General features: G+C 38.4%; 1 protein-coding gene across 4 annotated transcripts in view; it reads right to left on the reverse strand.

The window, feature by feature from the left end:
* Positions 1–4,951: 4,951 nt before the first annotated feature.
* Positions 4,952–20,342, reverse strand: part of LOC106878450 (jouberin) — a 34,426-nt gene continuing 19,035 nt past the window's right edge. Inside the window, exons 17-31 of one of the 4 annotated variants that reach the window (XM_089344676.1) lie at positions 19,758–19,889; positions 18,781–18,835; positions 17,468–17,583; positions 16,365–16,536; positions 14,705–14,846; positions 13,359–13,411; positions 12,817–12,911; positions 12,122–12,255; positions 11,033–11,176; positions 9,157–9,238; positions 7,841–7,918; positions 7,324–7,423; positions 6,780–6,909; positions 6,105–6,181; positions 4,952–5,020 (exon numbers count right to left, since the gene is read on the reverse strand). In XM_089344676.1, coding sequence (XP_089200802.1) covers positions 4,964–5,020; positions 6,105–6,181; positions 6,780–6,909; positions 7,324–7,423; positions 7,841–7,918; positions 9,157–9,238; positions 11,033–11,176; positions 12,122–12,255; positions 12,817–12,911; positions 13,359–13,411; positions 14,705–14,846; positions 16,365–16,536; positions 17,468–17,583; positions 18,781–18,835; positions 19,758–19,889 — 1,567 coding nt within the window. In that variant the 3' untranslated portion in view covers positions 4,952–4,963. The remainder of the gene's footprint in view (positions 5,021–6,104; positions 6,182–6,779; positions 6,910–7,323; positions 7,424–7,840; positions 7,919–9,156; positions 9,239–11,032; positions 11,177–12,121; positions 12,256–12,816; positions 12,912–13,358; positions 13,412–14,704; positions 14,847–16,364; positions 16,537–17,467; positions 17,584–18,780; positions 18,836–19,757; positions 19,890–20,342) is intronic. The other 3 variants (XR_016238861.1, XM_089344677.1, XR_016238862.1) reach the window with 3 other exon arrangements.

A 20,342-nucleotide genomic window follows, 5' to 3' on the forward strand; every position in this document is an offset into this window, starting at 1 on the left:
ACCACCATCATCATTATCATCTTCACCACCACCACCATCATCATCATCTTCACCACCACCATCATCATCATCTTCACCAACACCACCATCATCATCATTATCATCTTCACCACCACCACCATCATCATCATCTTCACCAACACCACCATCATCATCATCTTCACCACCACCATCATCATTATCATCTTCACCATCATCATCATCATCATCATCTTCACCAACACCACCATCATCATCATCTTCACCACCACCATCATCATCATCATTATCATCTTCACCATCATCATCATCTTCACCAACACCACCATCATCATCACCACCACCACCACTGCTGCTGCCGCTGTCACCACCACCATCATCACAACTGTCATCATAATCATTATTGTCACCACTATGATTTCCATCACTACCACTACTACCACCACCACAACTGTAACCATCAATGCCACTACTGCCTCCACCACTGCTACAACCATAAACATTACCAACACTACCACTACATCCATCAATACTACCACCAACACCACCACAGTTACTGCTAAAACCACTACCACTACGACCATAGCTGTCAACATTACTACCACCATAACCATCATCATTATTTACTACCACCACTAACACTACCTGCAACACCACCACCACCACTAAAACTACTACCGCTACAACCATAACCATCACCACAGCCACCACCACTTCCACTAAAACCCCTACCACCATAACCATCATCATTATTTACTACCACCACTACCACTACCTGCAACACCACCACCACTACAACCATAAGCATCACCACCACTACCACTACAACCATCAGCACTACTGCCACTACCACTCCAGCTGTCACCACAACCACTACCACCACCACTGTCATCACATCCACTAAAACCACCACCACTACAACCATTATCTCTCCTGTCACCACTACCACCACCACTACAAACATTATCACTCCTGTCACTACTACTACAGCTGTCACCACTACCACCACCACCACCACCATGCAGTGAATGATCCCCTCTTCACCCTAGCCATTTAAAAAAAACCCACATCATTCCACATTTATCTCCACCACTGTTCCAATCATTCACACCATATTATTCGGTCAAATCCCAAATCCTAATTTTCACCTTGACAAAGACAGACTTACTGTCGAAATATCGTTCAACCAATAGAATATCTATTACAATCAAATCACACTCTTCGTCTTTGAGAAAAGTTATGTCAATCCTTTTAAAATACTATCATTATTATTATTATTATTATTATTATTATTATGCTGTATTTTTTCTTCTTTCTTCAAATTTTCTTCCATTTCTCGCCGAGTGTTTTCCCTACACCTAGGGCAGAGAAACTTGTATGCATTCCCAGTTTACACATGCAAATTCACAGGTAAAATATGTATTTAAGAAAAAAAAAAAAAAATTCATGAATGGATGTTGTTTTCACAGCGATAATGCTCTTCTCAGTACATGAGTAGTTCCAGTTAGCACGATTTTTTGCACTTCCTGCAGGGATGGTAAGCCTGGTGTCATTTTCAAATAGGTTTCAGTACTTTTTTTTTTATCATTCCTAGAGATTTATAATAATAATAATAATAATAATAATAATAATAATATTATTATTATTATTATTATTATATCTGTATATTTACAATATGAATATCTTTATTATGTTTCAATTACTTTGATCTCTGCTCTTGTTAAGATGTAAAGAGTTTAACAGAACATCCTTTATGCCATTCCTAAAACAGAGGGCCACATATTAGCAACAACATTAAAAACAGTAATGAAGAAGATGATGATCTTCATGAATACGATGATGATGATAAGAAGATTAACAGCAATAATAATAAGGCTTATTTTTTTATTACAAAGTACCACAATGAATTTTCTGTGGGTTGGACGGATATTCAAGTTTTTAATATTTACAAGAGAGGTTTCAGCAGTAATATATTATTTTTGGCCACTTAAAATTAAATATATATTGCATAAAATGTGTGTGTGTGTATATACATATATATATATAGGTACAAGAATGGTTGTGTGGTAAGAAGCTTGCTTCCCAATCACATGGTTCCAGGTTCAGACCCACTGCATGGCACCTTGGACAAGTGTCTTCTACCATAGCCTTGGGCCAACCAAAGCCTTGTGAGTGGATTTGGTAGACGGAAACTGAAAGAAGCCTGCCGTGTATATATATATATATATATATATATATATATATTAGTATATATATATTTATGCCTGTGTTTGTCCTCCACCAAAAAGTACTGGAGTGCTTAAGTCCTTGTAACTTAGTGGTACCAGGCTTAAAAAAGAAAGTCCTGGGATTGATTTGTTCGACTAAAACCCTTCAAAGCGGTGCTCAAACATGGCTGCAGTCAAATGACTGAAAAAAGTAAAAGAAAAGATATATATATACATATCTATCAAAAAGTATCAATAATCCTTTCTGAGTCATAAGCTCATAAAGCTACTTTCCCCAGATACTGTGGCATATATATTATCCACCCGACTCCCCAGGTGACCAAAGATCATGAGTGGATTTGGTAGAGGTTAAAACTGAAAGAAGCCCATAGTATATATGTAAATTTATGTGTGTGTGTGTGTGTGTCCCCCCTCATCTCACCGCTTGACAACCAGTGCTGGTGCATTTAGAACAAGTATTAGTCTTTAAAGAAATAAGTACTGGGCTCAGTACATCCAACTGAAAATTCTTCAAGGTGGTGCCCCAGTATGGCCACAGTCTAACGACTGAAACAAGTAAAAGATAAAAGATGTATATATATATATATATATATATATCAGAAAGGACCAGAGGTCCTTTCCAAGCTAGGCCTATAGAGCCGGTTTCCCTAATTTTGTGGCGTATATACCCCCTACATGGATGGGATGCGAATCCATCGCAGGATTATTCATTTTTGTCAGCTGAGTGAGTAAAATGAAGTGTTTTACTGAAGGACATAATGCATCGCCCAGTTCAGGAATTGAAACCACAATCTACTGATCATGAGTACAGAACCCTAACAAACCTCCAATCATACACACATACACGTCATCATCATCATTTAAAATCCGCTTTCCATGTTGGCATGGGTCAGATGGTCTGACAGAAGCTGGCTAGGCAGAAGACAACACCAGACATCAGAGTCTGTTTTGACACAGGTTTTACGGCTGGATGCTCTTCCTAACACCAACCTTTCCACGGAGTGGACTGAGTGCTTTTTACATGGCACCTGCATAGGTGAGGTCAGTTTTGGCATGGTTTTTACAGCTGGGTGCACTTCCAAACACCAACCACTTTACATACCGAAGGGCTTGGTAAAAATTATCAATTATTAATAAATTAATAATCCTTTACCCTTTAATTGTATATATATATATATATATATATATAGTCTTAGGGAAATGAACCAAGTTTCATGAACTCATCGATGAAAATCCACTGTCACTTATTAATTTTTCTATGTGATAGTGGATTTTCATCGATGAGTTCATAAAACTTGGTTCTTTTCCCTAAAACTATATATTTTATATATATATATATATATATATATATATATATATATATATATTTAATACTGCGAAACTTAATTTAATTTTGATTTTTAATAAATTGATTTTAATTGAGTTTTTACCTGTAATTTTGGATTTTTATCCCTAATATTATTATTAGTATTATATATATATATATATATATATATATATATGCATGTATGTATATATGTATAGATATATATATATGTTGTTTATGGTTTAAAAATATGGCATTATGAAAAATAAGAGAATAATGTTCTTCCTAAAAATGGCACAATATAGCTGCAATCTTGTTCGTATGCCTGGAGTGATTTGGGTGACTGACAGTATGAGCAGTGGGTTCAAGAAGGGGCTCAATGAGGGGGAAGTCTGTGGTGAAGGGGTGTGAGGTGTGATGGATGGATAGAAAGAGGGCAAGGTGAGATGTACTTTAAGAATCTCAACTGGCCTTAAGCGTTTGTTTTTGGTTATATTAATTCCGAAGAGGCTTCAACATCTGTCTCAATGAACAGGTACAGATAGGTGTACACACGCACATACACACATAAATATGTGTATGTATGTGTGTATATATATATATATATATATATATATATATATACATATATACATCAAGGTAATACTATAAGGTAAAAAATTACGGTATTACCTTGATGGTTATTTAGGCATGTTATAACACTTGATATTATTGTTTACAATAATATCCTTATATATATTTTTACATTTATATATATGTATTCATATATATATATACATATCTGTGTACTCATACACACACATATATGTTTATTCATATATACATATATATACACACACACATATATATATACATAAATACATATGTATATATATATCATCATCATCATCATCATCGTTTAACGTCCGCTTTCAATGCTAGCATGGGTTGGACGATATATATATATATATATATATATATATATATATATATATATATATATATATATATATATATATGTATATATATACATATATATATATATATATATATAAATAATACAAAGAATGTATATGCATGTATACACACATATATGTACATACTTACATCTACATGTGTATATAGATGCATATCAGGGTACAGGACGTTAGAAAAATGAACTACAGACCATGGAACAAACACAGGAAAACAGATAGCCACTTGGAATTAATCCTTCGTCAGCCGCCTCTATTCTAAACTAGGCGTTTCGAAGATAAGGCAGAGTGTGTGTGTGTGTGTGTGTGTGTGTGTGTGTGTGTGTGTGTATAACAATATGAAAATTCCATGGGAACAGATAAGCGAAATAAAATTCTTGAATTCGTTGTAGATGTTGGCACAAAATAGCCTTCCCTTGTCTGTCTCTGTTGCCCCCCTCCCCCTCCCCAAACCCACCTACAACTCCTCTCTCTCTCTCTCTCTCTCTCTTTTTTTCTCACATCTTGCTGTCCTTTCTCTCCTCTTCTTCTTTTCCTTCCAGTGAAGTAGTTGCCTGCAAACAAAAAGAAAGAAAGATTGAGTACAAGTGAGAGAACGAAAGAGAGGGAGAGAGAGAGAGAGAGAGAACGAAAGAGAGAGAGAGAAACAAGAGTTTGTGAAAAGACAATGATGAAGGCCACAACACATACCCTTGTCTCTTTCGTTGCTGTGTGCTTTATTATTATATACACCACGTACCTATGTCACAACATGCCCTAATTAACCTGTTACAGAGTGCACATGTATCATAGGATACATCGCAACATGTATATAGTGTACCCTGCTATAGTGTACCCTATGTATACATGTTACAGTGTGTCACACATACCCATGTTATAGTATATCCCATGTTACAATTACCAATATTACAATGTACTCATGTCACAGTGTACCCATATTACAACATACTCGCATTACAATGTACCCATATTACAACGTACCCATATTACAATGTATCCATGTCATAATGTACCATATAACAATGTACCCATGTTTAAAGTACCCATGTTACAATGTATGCATGTCATAATATACTCTTATCATAGAATACCCACATTACAATGTATTGATGTAACAATGTACCCATGCCATAGTGTACCATGTAACAATGTACCCCTGCCTTAGTGCACCCACAATGCAATATACCCACTTCATAGAATACCCACATTACAATGTACCCATGTTATAGATACCTGTAGTACACTGTACCCACACTATCAATCTACCCAATCTGGTGACGCTTCCAAAAGTAATTTTATTCAGTGATACCCTTATTGGATTTTCACTTATGTGTGTCTCTGGGTAGGGATGAATGTGCCTGAATAGTGTATGTGCCAGAGGATAGTGTGAGGGTCTATTTCTTGTATGTATGTGTGAAAGTGGAAGTGTATGTATGTGTGTGTGTGTGTGTGTGTGTATGCATGTGTATGTGTGAGGTTTATGTGTGTGCACATGTGTGAACGAGTGGCTGCACATGTGTGCTTCTGTGGGTATGTGCATGTGTGTGTGTGTGTGTGTGTGTGTGTGTGTGTGTCTGTCTGTGTATGCATATAGGGGTTCTGTAGGAGTGTGTGAACTGGTATAAATGTTTTACTTACTTGAGGAAGGGCCAATTTACTGTTAAGGAGCAGGCTGGCATCTTGAACACAACTAGTACTTGGTTCCACACTCATTGCTATGGTGATAGAAGGAAAAAATTGTTATTATTATTATTATTATTATTATTATTATTATTATCATCATTTATGGTTTCCTTTCATTATAACTTTATTTCAGCTGCCTTAGTACCAAGCATCCTCCGGAGGCCAAGAGTAGCAAGGGCACTTTTGTTTTGCTCTACATGCTAAAATTATCACCACATTTATTCCATTTTAGATGGAGAGTGTTTTCCATAGTATATGGGCTGAACCCATCAAGATTATCTTTTGTAGTTCACGGAGATTGGAGTTATATATCTGACTGAGGACTGGTGAACCAGATGGCTACACCAGGCTCCAATCTGATCTGGCAGAGTTTCTACAGCTGGATGCCCTTCCTAACGCCAACCACTCCGAGAGTGTAGTGGGTGCTTTTACGTGCCACCGGCACGAGGGCCAGTTACACGGTACTGGCAACGGCCACGCTCAAAAAGGTGTTTTTTACGTGCCACCTGCATGGGAGCCAGTCAAGTGGCACTGACAACGACCTCGCTCGAATGATTTTCTAACGTGCCACCGGCACAAGGGCTTGAGGGTGGTGATGCTGATGATGAGGATGAAAGTGTGCTAACTTACAGAGCTTGTTTAGGTCTCTGTCAGTGTCGTTCAAGGAAGGGTACGGATGTACAGTCAGAGAAGATTCCTTCAATTTTGATGTGTTCAGCATTTTTGGGATGTGTGGAGAGAAGAGTGAGGGTGTCAATGCCTAGACAGAAAAAGAAAACAAACAAATATTATACACAGACATCTCAAAAGTTAACAGATGCCCCTCGTAAAAACAGTTTATCTGGTGCTTCAAACTTATTAATGCATTATTTTGAGCATGGCCGTTGCCAGTACCGCCAGACTGGCCCTCGTGCCGGTGGCACGTAAAAGCACCCACTACACTCTCGGAGTGGTTGGCGTTAGGAAGGGCATCCAGCTGTAGAAACTCTGCCAGATCAGAATGGAGCCTGGTGCTGCCATCCGGTTTCACCAGTCCTCAGTCAAATCGTCCAACCCATGCTAGCATGGAAAGCGGACGTTAAACGATGATGATGATGATGATGATAATGATGATGAATGAACAATAATTTCAGAAAACTTGTGTTAAACAGATTGGTAACAGTTACAAACTTACAGAGACAGAGTTCAATTTCTTCAAGATCCTTTCGTAGCGGATTCTGTCTTCCAAGCGGTAGCCATCTTTTTCTTCAAACCTATCAGTCATTGCTATATTTCTGCATGAAAAAAGAAATATATATATATATATATATATATATAGGCACAGGAGTGGCTGTGTCGTAAGGAGCTTGATTCCCAACCAAATGGTTCTGGGTTCAGTCCTACTGCGTGGCACCTTGGGCAAGTGTCTTCTACTATAGCCTCGGGCCGACCAAAACCTTGTAAGTGGATTTGGTACATGGATGCTGAAAGAAGCCCGTTGTATATACATACATATATATATATATGTGTGTGTGTGTGTGTGTGTGTGTGTGTGTGTGTATATTCATGTGTGTGTGTATATTCATGTGTGTGTGTCTTTGTGTCTGTGCTTGTCCCCCCCACCATTGCTTGACAACCAATGTTGGTGTGTTTACATCCCTGTAACTTAGCAGTTTGGTAAAAGAGAGCGATAGAATAAGTACTAGGCTTACGAGGAATAAGTCCTGGGGTCGCTTTCTTCAGCTAAAAACCCTTTAAGGCGGTGCTCCAGCATGGTCGCAGTCAAATGACTAAAACAAGTAAAAGAATAAAAGAATATATATATACTTTCTTTTCCTATTAAGGCTATCATTGTATATTTATGGAGATGAACACCGATGTTCCATGAGATAATTGTTGAAGTATTCCATAGCATGAAACCAATGGTAGCCTTAACACACAAATGAATCTTTATCCATCAATGCAAAGTGTAGCATTCATTCTCATCGTTTGATATTTACATATGTGTGTGTGTGTGTGTGTGTGTATGTGTGTGTCCTTTATTTGTGAGTTAAGGCAACCATTGGTTTCATGTTAAGAAGAGTGGGATAATATCCCAGAATCTTAACAAATTTTCAAGCTGATCACATGGAGAAAGGTGTTTGCCTCCATTTTGGAATCCAACGTTCTATTTTTATGTGTGTATAATCCATTCCTCTACTATTTCTGTCTCCGATGAAGGGATACATTGGATTTTGCCTGAAACAGCTGTAAGACTTTATCCATCAAATATATTTCTAACTTTGCCATTGTTCTCTTTATCCTTTTCTCTCTTTATACATACACACGCTAATACACGACCAATGTTATATTCCCCACTCATGTTGATACAACGAAAGGGGCAAAACTAGTTGGTATACAGCACTTACTCAGTATTACCTGTATCTTTGGGTTTGGTTGAATCCAATACCCTTCTTAACCTTATATATATATATTATACATATGTATGTGTGTGTGTGTTACTGTCGCCTTGCCTTGATATAGTGAGATAGCTATAAGTGAGTGCCACCATAGCACAAGTGGTATCCTCCATTTCCAATCTTCTGTGAAAATATGTCTGGCCATGGGGGAATACCACTTTATCGGGAAACAGGGGAGGGATGGCGACAGGAAGGGCATCCAGTTAAAGGGAATCTGCCTTAATAAAGTCTAACTGACCCATCCAAGCATGGAAAAGTGGATGATAAAACAATGATGATGATGATGACGATGATGATGATGACGATGATGATGATGACGATGATGATGATGACGATGATGATGATGACAATGATGATGATGACGATGATGATGATGGTGACAGTGATGATGGTGACTGATGATGATGACGGTGATGATAATGATGATGATGATGACAATGATGATGATGATGATGAAAATGCCAATTATGATGATGATGGTGATTGTGATAATGAAAATGATGATGATACCAAGAACCATATATATTCACAGGTGTTGTAATAGAAAATGAAAAACAAAGAAGGCTTACCTGCTGGTGAGAGTGGTAGGAGTTGGAGGGGTGGAAGTAACGAGTGTCTTCGCAGTAGGTGCCACGACTTCAGGTTTCGTAACTGTCGAACAAAGAAACCAAATATTGCATTCGAAGCTGCAGTATGAGGGACGGAAAAGCCAAAGTTCTTACCTTGAGCTGGTGAAACTAACTTAAAAAAAAAAAAAGAGTAAAACTACTCAATATCCTGACACAAACTCAATGTGTGACCCTGTACAGGGTGCAGCACGTATATTTATTCATTATTCAAACAGACTAATTTACACATTATTTAACATAATTTACTTTTTGTTCACACACAATAATTCAGCCATTATTTAATATAATTTACTTGTGGCTGCGTGGTAAGGAGCTGGCTTCTCAACCACATGCTTCCGGGTTCAGTCCCATTGTGTGTCTTCTACTTTAGCCTTGGGCTAACCAAAGCCTTGTGGAAGATTTTGGTAGGCAGAAACTGAAAGAAGCCCGTTGTGTGTGTGTGTGTGTGTGTGTGTGTGTGTTTGTGCCTGCATTTGTTCCCCATCACTGTTTGACAACCAGTCATTATGTGTTTATGACCCTGTAACCTTGGGGTTCAATAATAGGTGCTATTAGAACAAGTACGAGGCTTAAAAAAGTAATTCCTGGGGTCAATTTGTTTGACAAAAACCCTTCAAGACAGTACCCCTGCATAGAACATTCTAGCAATGATGTTAAATATTTATCAAAAAAATAGAACGGTATTTTTTGCAAGTCATGTTACCCCAATAAGCTTCAACTATCTCAAAATATTAGTTTCAAAAATGACATTCCTTGACGAAAGATAGATTGGTAAATAAAACTGCTTTCTGAAGTCAAAAGTAATGAAATTTTGAGTGTATATATGTCTGATTTCTGCAGTAAAAGAGTTAATTACATCAAACAACCTAGTCCTTGATTTGCTAGAAATAGCAGCCAAATCTCCCTCAACTCAGAAAATATTGACTTAACCCATTAACTGCAAAATTAAATTTCATGGTTATTCCAGGAATGATGTTAAATGTCTATCAAAAAATGGAATTGGTATTTTCTGCAAGTCACGGTGCCTCAATAAACTTCACCTGTCTCAACAAGAAAATAATTTCAAACATGACATTCCTCGACAAAAGATAAATTGGTGAATAAAACTGCTAATGGAATTTTGAGTGGATACATCGGATTTCTGCAGTAAAAGGGTTAAAACATGATAAAAGACACTGCCTTGCTGTGGCAACTAACTGGGTCTGCTAAAAACAGCAACAAAATCTCAATGATTTCAAACTTTACTGCTTTTAGAAGTGAAAGACAAATCAGACAGAAGGTGGTCCGAGATAGAGTGTCAGAAAATAAAAATACAGATGAAAGGGATGCCTGTGGTTGGAGCACATCTGAACATAAGTCTGCCTGATCAGATCTGTTCAAGGGCTAAACAACAAGATATGCTATTACTGTTGTCAGGGGATAATGGGAGAGACTGTGACATGCAAGAAATAACAGCCAAATCTCCCTCAACTCAGAAAATATTGACTTAACCCTTTAACTGCAAAATTAAATTTCATGGTTAATCCTAATCCAGGAATGATGTTAGATATCTACTGAAAAATAGAACTGGTATTTTCTGCAAGCAACATTGCCTCAATAATCTTCATGTATCTCAACTAAAAAAATAGATTGGTATATAAAAAAAGATAGATTGGTATATAAAATTGCTTTCCAAAGTTCAGGGTAATGAAATTTGGAGAAATTTATCTGCAGTTAGAGGATTAAGAAAACTATGAACACCAAATATCGATCCCACCATAACCACCGCCACTATACCTGCCAGTAAAACACAATTTTTTCATTTTGTTTTTCTTACCTTCAGTTGGTATGTACTTATAGAGATACACAAGCTGGTTTCTACCAGGACTGCAGAATGCCACGATATGGTCCTTCGGATGGTAGTCAATCCCAGTGACAGGTTGTTTGTAATTCATTGATGTATATTTATAAACATGATCACCTGATAGAAAGGATCAGAATGGAAGAAGAAGAAAACAACAAAACATTAATGAATAAAAACAGCAAACATTACAAAGAACAAAACCAACATAAAAATACAAACAGCACCACTGGGGGTTGATGTAATCAATTTACTCCCTCCCCCGAACTTATTGGCCTTGTGCCAACATTTGAAACCCGTGCAAGTAGCATGTAAAAAACACCATTTTGAGCATGACCGTTGCCAGTACCGTGTGACTGTCCCTCGTGCCGGTGGCACGTAAAAGCACCCACTACACTCTCGGAGTGGTTGGCGTTAGGAAGGGCATCCAGCTGTCGAAACTCTGCCAGATCAGATTGGAGCCTGGTGCAGCCTTCTGGTTTCACCAGTCCTCAGTCAAATCGTCCAACCCATGCTAGCATGGAAAGCGAACGTTAAACGATGAGGATGATGATGATATATATATATATATATATATATATATATACCAGTTATCATCATCATTTAACATCTGTTTTTCATGCTGGTATGGGTTAGACAGTTTGATTGAGGCTGGTAAGTTGGAGAGCTGCACCAGGCTCCAATCTGATTTGGCATATTTTCTACAGTTGGATGCCCTTCCTAATGCCAACCACTCCGAGAGTGTAGTGGGTGCCTACTATACACCACTAATATGAATGCCCTTTACGTGCACCAGCATGGGGGCCCTTTATGTGTCACCGGAACAGGTGCCTCTTTTACATGTCCCCAGCCCTACATATAAATATATATCATTAGGGAAAAGTATCCAACTGTAGAAACCATGCCAAAGTAGACACTGGATCTCAGTGCAGTTCTTTTCAATCGTGGGTCTGGTAGATTAGGCTTATTTGGGGGGGAGGGAAACAACAACAAAAAAAATAAGGCAGCAGCAGCAACATAAGGGACACAACCTTGTGTCCCCTTTGTTTCATATAAAATGCTCACCTGTCTCAGTATTCCAGACGTAAACATAGTTGTCCTCACTCCCAGACAACACGTAGCTCCCACAGGGAGTCAGTGTGCTTTGGAGATGTTTCCGGAAGTTCAGTGCTCCGATGTACTTCTGCATTACACGGAGTCTGTGGATTAGAACAAGAGATGGCACTGTAACCTGATGATGATGATGATGATACAAATAACCATATATATTCAGATGTGCTGTAATAAAAAAGGCATGTTGGTGGTGGTGATGGGGGAAGGGGGATTGGTGACAATGGTGGTGGTGAATGGGGGGATAGTGATGATGATGGTGATTTTGTAATATCTTCTTCTTACCTCTGCCTTAGCGAAGGCAGAGGTATTGTTTTTAGTCGTGTTTGTTTGTTTGTTTGACCGTGGACAAGATATCTCAAGAACCGCTGAATGGATTCGGATGAAACTTTCAGGGATGTTTGGCCTTGTGACTGGCACGAACTGAATGGATTCGGATGAAAAAGGTGCCACACAGTTGTACTGAACCCAGAACCATGTGGTTGGGAAGCAAGTATCTTACCACACAACCAAGCCTACGCCTTTCATCCTTTCGTGGGTCAATAAAATAAAGAAACCAATTCTGCACTGCAGTTGATGTAATGAAACTAGTCCCCCACCCCTCAGGCCTTGTGCGTCTAAGTAGAAATGATTATTATTAATATACTTACATCCTCAGGTTAATCATGCGTAACACACTGTCACGGTAATGAACGAGCAATCTCCGTCCACTGCAATGTAACGTCAAGGAGTTTATTGGTATACCCTGTAAGAATGGAACAGATTGATGTAGTGACTGGTGGTGGTGGTGGTGGTGGTGGTCATGGTAGTGGTGGTTGTAATGGTGGTGGTGGTCGTGGTCGTGGTTGTAATGATGGTGGTCGTGGTGGTGTTGGTGGTGGTTGTTGTTGTGATAGTGGTTGGTAGAGGTGATGGTGGTGGTTGTTGAGGTGGTGATGATAATGGTGTGGTAGTGGTGCTGGTAGTGGTGGTGGTGGTTGTTGTCATGACGGTGATGGTGTTGGTGGTGGTTGAGGAAATAAAGTGTCTTGCTCAGGGGCACAATACATTGCTGGAAATTGAACTCATGACCTTACGATTATGAGTGGAATACTCTAACCACTAAGCCACGTGCCTTTACCTAATCTGTGTAAACAAAGGAAAATGTATGGGAAAGAAATGAAGAGGAATATTATTGTAAGGGTTTACTCACGTGGAAGTCAGGGATGGAGATGTCTTGGAACAAGGTCCAGTCTTTTTGGAATGCTATAGAGAGAGAGAGAGAGGGCAAATGAGAGAGTGAAAGAGAATGAGAGAGAGAGAGAGAAAGAGAGAGAGAGAGAGAGAGTAAACGAAATTTTAAAATCATATAATATGTTACTGTGACTGGAAGTGAATTAACTTAGCAAAATAACCCTGGATGTTATTATTTTTTAAATTTGCAATGGAATTGAAACTGTTGTTGGTTGTTGGCACTCCATCGCTTACGGCAGGGGTTTTCAAACTTTTTGACTTGCAGACCCCTTTATATTTCAGGCTTTACCTTAGGGACTCCCTTATAAATGCTTATGAAATTTATACATAAATATTTGCTTAAAATAACATATATTTTTACATTTATTTATTTAACAGTATTTTACAAATAGGTTTATTGTCAGTTAAAAGATTTCGATTAAAAAACATATATAAAATCAAATTGCTCATAAAAAGTATTTGCTGTCCATGGACCCCCTGTCTTGTCCTTGCGGACCCCCTGTGGTCCGCGGACCACAGTTTGAAAACTCCTGGTTTACGGCGTCGAGGGTTCCAGTTGATCCGATCAACGGAACAGCCTGCTTGTGAAATTAACGTGCAAGTGGCTGAGCACTCCACAGACACATGTACCCTTAATGTAGTTCTAGGGGATATTCAGCATGACACAGAGTGACAAGGCTGACCCTTTGAATTACAGGCACAACAGAAACAGGAAGAAAGAGTGAGAGAAAGTTGTGGTGGAAGAGTACAGCAGGGTTCACCACCATCCCCTGCCGGAGCCACGTGGAGCTTTAGGTGTTTTCGCTCAATAAACACTCACAACGCCTCGTCTGGGAAGAGTAAAAGAGTATATAAAACTAGAAAAGCACTCGGAGAGCGCAGACCTCCGCGAAGCAGCTCATTTTAAGATAGATACGCGAGTAAAATTACTAATAGAGAAACGAAAATAAACTTTGGAAACAGCAACACCACCATAGGTTACGTGGAAACGATGACCGTGTTTTCAAGGGAGATAATCAAAGAACGTACCATTGTAATACTTCATGTAAAGTAAATATAACAAATGAAAAGTCCTTCAAGAATCCATAAAAATTCATGGATCACTACCAAAATTTCATCATCTGTTCCTTGTGTCGTTACCAACTTTTTCTGCAAGTTTCATTAAATACCGTCCACAATTTTTTGAGTTATTTGATGGACAGACGGACAAACCAACGCCAATGAAAACATAACCTCCTTCCTTGGCGGAGGTAATTATATACAACCTATTAAGTGCCAAAAATTAGTGTCTCTCTGCTGTGTTACCTTTTTCGTTCTGTGAGTCATTGACATAGCAATTCCATACAAGAAGAATGCCGACGCTATCGCCAGAGTACATTTTCTCACCAAGTTCGTCGAAGCAGATGGCATTGATGTACCCCTTGTGAGATTCGATCTCTTGTTGCAGCTGTCGTAAGAAGAAAAGAATGAAAATACATTGCTGTTGTGTAAGAGCATTTGCGATTTGATACGACCATGGATGTTTGTGTAGATTGCAAGATGTGGGGGAGCACTCCGTCGGTTACAACGACGAGGGTCCCAGCTGATATGATCAACGGAACAGCCTGCTCGTGAAATTAACGTGCAAGTGGCTAAGCACTCCATAGACACGTGTACCCCTAATGTAGTTCTCAGGGATATTCAGCATGACACAGAGTGTGACAAGACCGGCCCTTTAAAATACAGGTACTATGCATTTTTGCCAGCTGAGCGGACTGGAGCAAAGTGAAATAAAATGTCTTGCTCAAGGACAAAATGCGTCACCGGGAATTGAACTCACGATGTTACAATTGTGAGCTGAATGCCCTAACCACTAAGCCACGCGCCTTCACTAAATTGCAAGATGTAAGTAAGGTGACATGTACTAAAAGATTAGAAGAAATATAAAAAAAGTCACAGGCATGGCTGTGTGGTAAGAAGCTTGTGTCCCAACCACATGGTTCTGGGTTCAGTCCCACTGTATGGCACCTTGGGCAAGTTTCTTCTCCTTTAGCCTCAAGCTGACCAAGGTCTTGTGAGTGGACTTGATAGATGGAAACTGAAAGAAGCCCCTTGTAATGCCCTTTATATAAATTATATATATATATATATATATATATATATATATATATATATATATATATATATTCATATAGGTATGCACCGGAGACCCTGGTGCAACTGAAGGAGAACATCAATAGAGAAATCGGAGAAGTGGGGTCTGAAACTCTTGAGGGTGTTATGGTGCAAGTTTTGGAAAGGGCACGGGCGTGCGTAGCCAAAAAGGGCTGGCATTTAAGCGATGCCACTTTCCACATGTGATGTAGTGGTGTTTGCAAAATTTGACTTTCTCTCTTTTACTTGTTTCAGTCTTTTGACTGTGGCCATGCTGGAGCACTGCCTTTAGTCGAGCAAATCGACCCCAGGACTTATTCTTTGGAAGCCTAGTACTTATTCTATCAGTATCTTTTGTCAAACCGCTAAGTTATGGGGGACGTAAACACACCAGCATCGGTTGTCAAGCGATGTTGGGGGGACAAACACAGACACACAAACATATATACACACACACACACACACACATATATATATATATATATATATATATATATATATATATATATATATATATATATATATATGTGTACGACGGGCTTTTTTCAGTTTTCCATCTACCAAATCCACTCACAAGGCTTTGGTTGGCCTGAGACTATAGTAGAAGACACTTGCCCAAGGTGCCACACAGTGGGAATGAACCCAGAACCATGTGGTTGGTAAGCAAGCTACTTACCACACAGCCATTTCTGTTATGTCCTTTATATTGCATCAAAATTTCATGCATTTATTTGTGAATTTTAGGAAGTTATAAAACATTGAAACCCATCACTGACTTTTGGGACACCCTGTACATATATATATATTCACACAAACACATAACATACATTACCTCTCCATATTTTGAGTCTCCTTTGATGTCCCAAATTCGAATAATCTCATCATAGCCTCCCGTCACAACTAAGTTGCCATTCATCACGTGGAAGCTGCAACAATAGACGTATGCTGGGTGGGGCAGCAGTTTCGCCACCTCGTTACTGTCAGATCTCTCATTAACCCAGACCCTATAAAGAGAAAGAGAAATGGAATGAGCGTGAGTAAGTAAAACAGAAAAACAGTTGCTGACAGGAAGGGCATCTGGCCATAGAACATCTGCATCTACAAATTCTGTCTGACTTAACCCTTTATTGTTTAAATCAGTCACAGCTGGGCCAAAATATTCTACCTGTTTTATGTTCAAATCAGTCAGATCTGGCCTCTCATACCTACCTTACAATGTTATTCTAAGAAGAAACAACCTCATCATTGAAATCTTGAAGCTAGGAGATAATGCATAATTAATTCCAAATAATGTGAATAAATAAGCATTACATTTGATAGAATAATCTGAAAGCTAAAGGATTAAGCAAACATGGAGAAGTGGATGTTAACTTTTTCAATACCAACCCAACTTAACTGGCTCAGTAGTACAAATGTCTTGTTTTCAAAATCTTCCCCCAGACCTTAGTCACAATTTATGTTGCTAACACTAGCTTAATGATAATTAAGTCATTTCACTAAATTCTTTGTTATATTTAAAACTAATTGAAAGAAACACGGAGCATCTCAACAGAAATAGGGTAACAAAAGGGTTAAGAAGAATAATAATCAGCAGAAGACATGAGAGAAGGAGACCCCAATGTGGTCACTCTATATGCTAGAAATAATAACCTAAATTTCCTTCTATCCACACCCTTCCAACTTCTTCTAATGTCCATCTGCCCAAATGTAGAAGTGCTTTTAACCCTTTCAATACCAACCTGGTTGAAACCACCTCTGACTCTGTAGTAGAAATGTCTTGTTTTCATAAGTTTTGAATTAAAATCTTCCACCAAACCTTAGTCACAATTTATGTTCCTAACACTAGCTTAATGATAACTAAGTTATTTTACTAAATTCTTTGTTATATTTAAAGTTAATTGAAATTAAATGATATCATTGACAAGTTGTTATTACCTGGCTGTTCCATCAGCTGAGGCCGAACATAGAAACTTGTCAGAATTTGACCAGCAGACAGCATAGATGAGTCCAAAGTGTCCAAGGAAACGGTTAACCAGCTGACCAGTAGTGACCTGTAAGAAAACATTAATAAAACAATCATAATTTGAAATCATTATTATTATTATTAAGGTACAGGAGTGGCTGTGTGGTAAGTAGCTTGCTTACTAACCACATGGTTCCGGGTTCATTCCCACTGCGTGGCACCTTGGCCAAGTGTCTTCTACTATAGTCTCGGGCCGACCAAAGCCTTGTGAGTGGATTTGGTAGACGGAAACTGAAAGAAGCCCATCGTATATATATATATATATATATATGTATGTGTGTGTATGTGTGTGTGTGTATATGTTTGTGTGTCTGTGTTTGTCCCCCACAACATCGCTTGACAACCGATGCTGGTGTGTTTACGTCCCCGTAACTTAGTGGTTCGGCAAAAAGAGACTGATAAGTACTAGGCTTACAAAGAATAAGTCCTGGGGTCGATTTGCTCAACTAAAGGCGGTGCTCCAGCATGGCCGCAGTCAAATGACTGAAACAAGTAAAAGAATAAAAGAAAGTCTATCAACGTTTCTTCTAGCAAATTCTGCCAAGGTTAGTTTTTGCCTTTTATCCTTTCAGGGTCAATAAAATAAGTACCAGTCGAGTACTGGGGATTGAAGTAATTGACTAGGCCCCTCCCCACAAAATTTCAGACCTTGTGGCTATGGTATAAAGAAAAAAAAAAAAAAAAAAAACAGCAGCCGCATAGATGACACTGCAAGAAAATAGATGATGGAATAAAAAAGAGGCGTGGCTGTGTGGCAAGAACTTTGCTTCCTAACCACGTGGTTCTGGGTTCAGTCCCTCTGTGTGGCACCTTGAGCAAGTGTCTTCTACAAGAGCCTCAGACCAACCAAAGCCTTGTGAGTGGATTTGGTAGATGGAAACTGAAAGAAGCCCATCATATGTATGTGTATGTGTGTGTATGTGTGCGTATGTGTCAGTGGTTGTCCTTCCAACATCGCTTGAAAACTAATGTTAGTGTGTTTATGTCCCCATAACTTAGCAGTTTGGTAAAAAGAAACTGATAGAATAAGTACCAGTGTTAAAAACAAAAATTAGTACTGTGGGTCAATTTATTTGACTAAACATGACCACATGACTGAAACAAGTAAAAAATACAAGACAATACTATTACATAACTAAAGTTCAAAACAAAAAAAAAAAACAAAGGCAAAAACAAACAAAAAAATCCAACAATAAACGGACAAATAGTTGTCACAGTGACGTACCTCGTACACAAGTATTGGGTATTCATCTAAATCATGGCATCCACAGGCAATTTTTCTGGAAGGAAAAAGAAAAGAAAGGCCTATGAGTAGTAATTTCTCAACAACATTCTATAATGTATTGTCTCCTACAGTTTCAATCCTTTTGTTCTTATGTTTCTGTTGCAATCTAAGGGTCAGCTGAAAAGTTCACAGACTGACTAAGATACTTTCATGGAATCTAACCAAATGAAGTTTATGGTACAGAAACAATTGTAACTAATCATTAAAGATATGTTAAAGTATTTCTTCACCTTATGATTTGGATTATATTTTACTCTTTACTAAATACATACAATAGTTTTACCGTTGTGAAACCAGGATTTTCTACCTCAGCAGGATTTCGGTATTAGCCTGGAATCCAACAGTGTTGATAGCACAGAACTTAAGTTGAGTGCTTCATTGGAAATAACCTATCTTTATATCCTACCAGGACATTAGATATATAGTTACACATGTATATATATATATATATATAGTTCAAATTTATAGCAATGTTCCACTTTCGAATGAGAGCATGTATCCCTGGCTTATAAAATTCTATTGACTGTTCTTTGAGCCACTTCTTCACTACAGTTTTCACTTTCTTGTCACTGGAATAATGTTTGCCTCTCAAACCCTCTTTCATGGGGCCGAAGAGATGATAGTCCAGTGACGAGGAAGTGAAAACTGTAGTGAAGACGTGGTTCAAAGAACAGTCAACAGAATTTTACCTGGCAGGGATACATGCTCTCATTCGAAGGTGGAACATTGCTATTGAGAGAGAAGGTGACTATGTTGAGAAGTAGGGATATGATCCACAGAGGACCAGCTTCATTTTGATGTATGATACATGTTCCTGTGTTGGTAATTATACGTGTCCTAAACAAAATGGCATTACTTTTTGACTCACCCTCGTACATTAAGTATATGTAGCTAATACACCGCCGCCACTTACTAACCTTCCATCGTGAGAGAATTTGATTGTATAACATCCATTCCATCCAGACTTCAAGGTCCTGAGAAGTGTATTTGGTACCCGACATGTCTGTCCATCCAAACGGGACCACAGGGGCAGGTCTACTTTGCTCTTTCTACAACAGAAAAAAACAAACAAACAATCAAAAAAAACGTATAAATTATATTCACAAAATATTGGTCAGCCAAGCCACAAACATGTGTATGCATATGTATGTATGTATGTATATGAGCCAAATGCTTACAGCACATAAAATGTTCAGAGGTAAAATCTTATAAGTATACATATATGTGTGTAGTATGTTCTGGCATCAGTTGTGGAAATGAATACAGTTTACGAATAAAAACTATCAATATAGAGAATATTTTACATTATTTACATTCGAAGGATATTTGTCCTCATCTTGTTTGTTGTTAACACAACATTTCGGCTGATATACCCTCCAGTCTTCATCAGGTGTCTTGGGGAAATTTCGAACCTGGGTTCTCATTCCTAAGGTATCTTTCGATGTTATTATTATTATTATTATCATTAGGTATATGGTGTAGTGATTAAGAGCGTGGGCTTA

The sequence above is a fragment of the Octopus bimaculoides genome, chromosome 28 (assembly GCF_046866305.1).
Source record: "Octopus bimaculoides isolate indiv1 chromosome 28, ASM4686630v1, whole genome shotgun sequence".
NCBI classification, from domain to species: domain Eukaryota; kingdom Metazoa; phylum Mollusca; class Cephalopoda; order Octopoda; family Octopodidae; genus Octopus; species Octopus bimaculoides.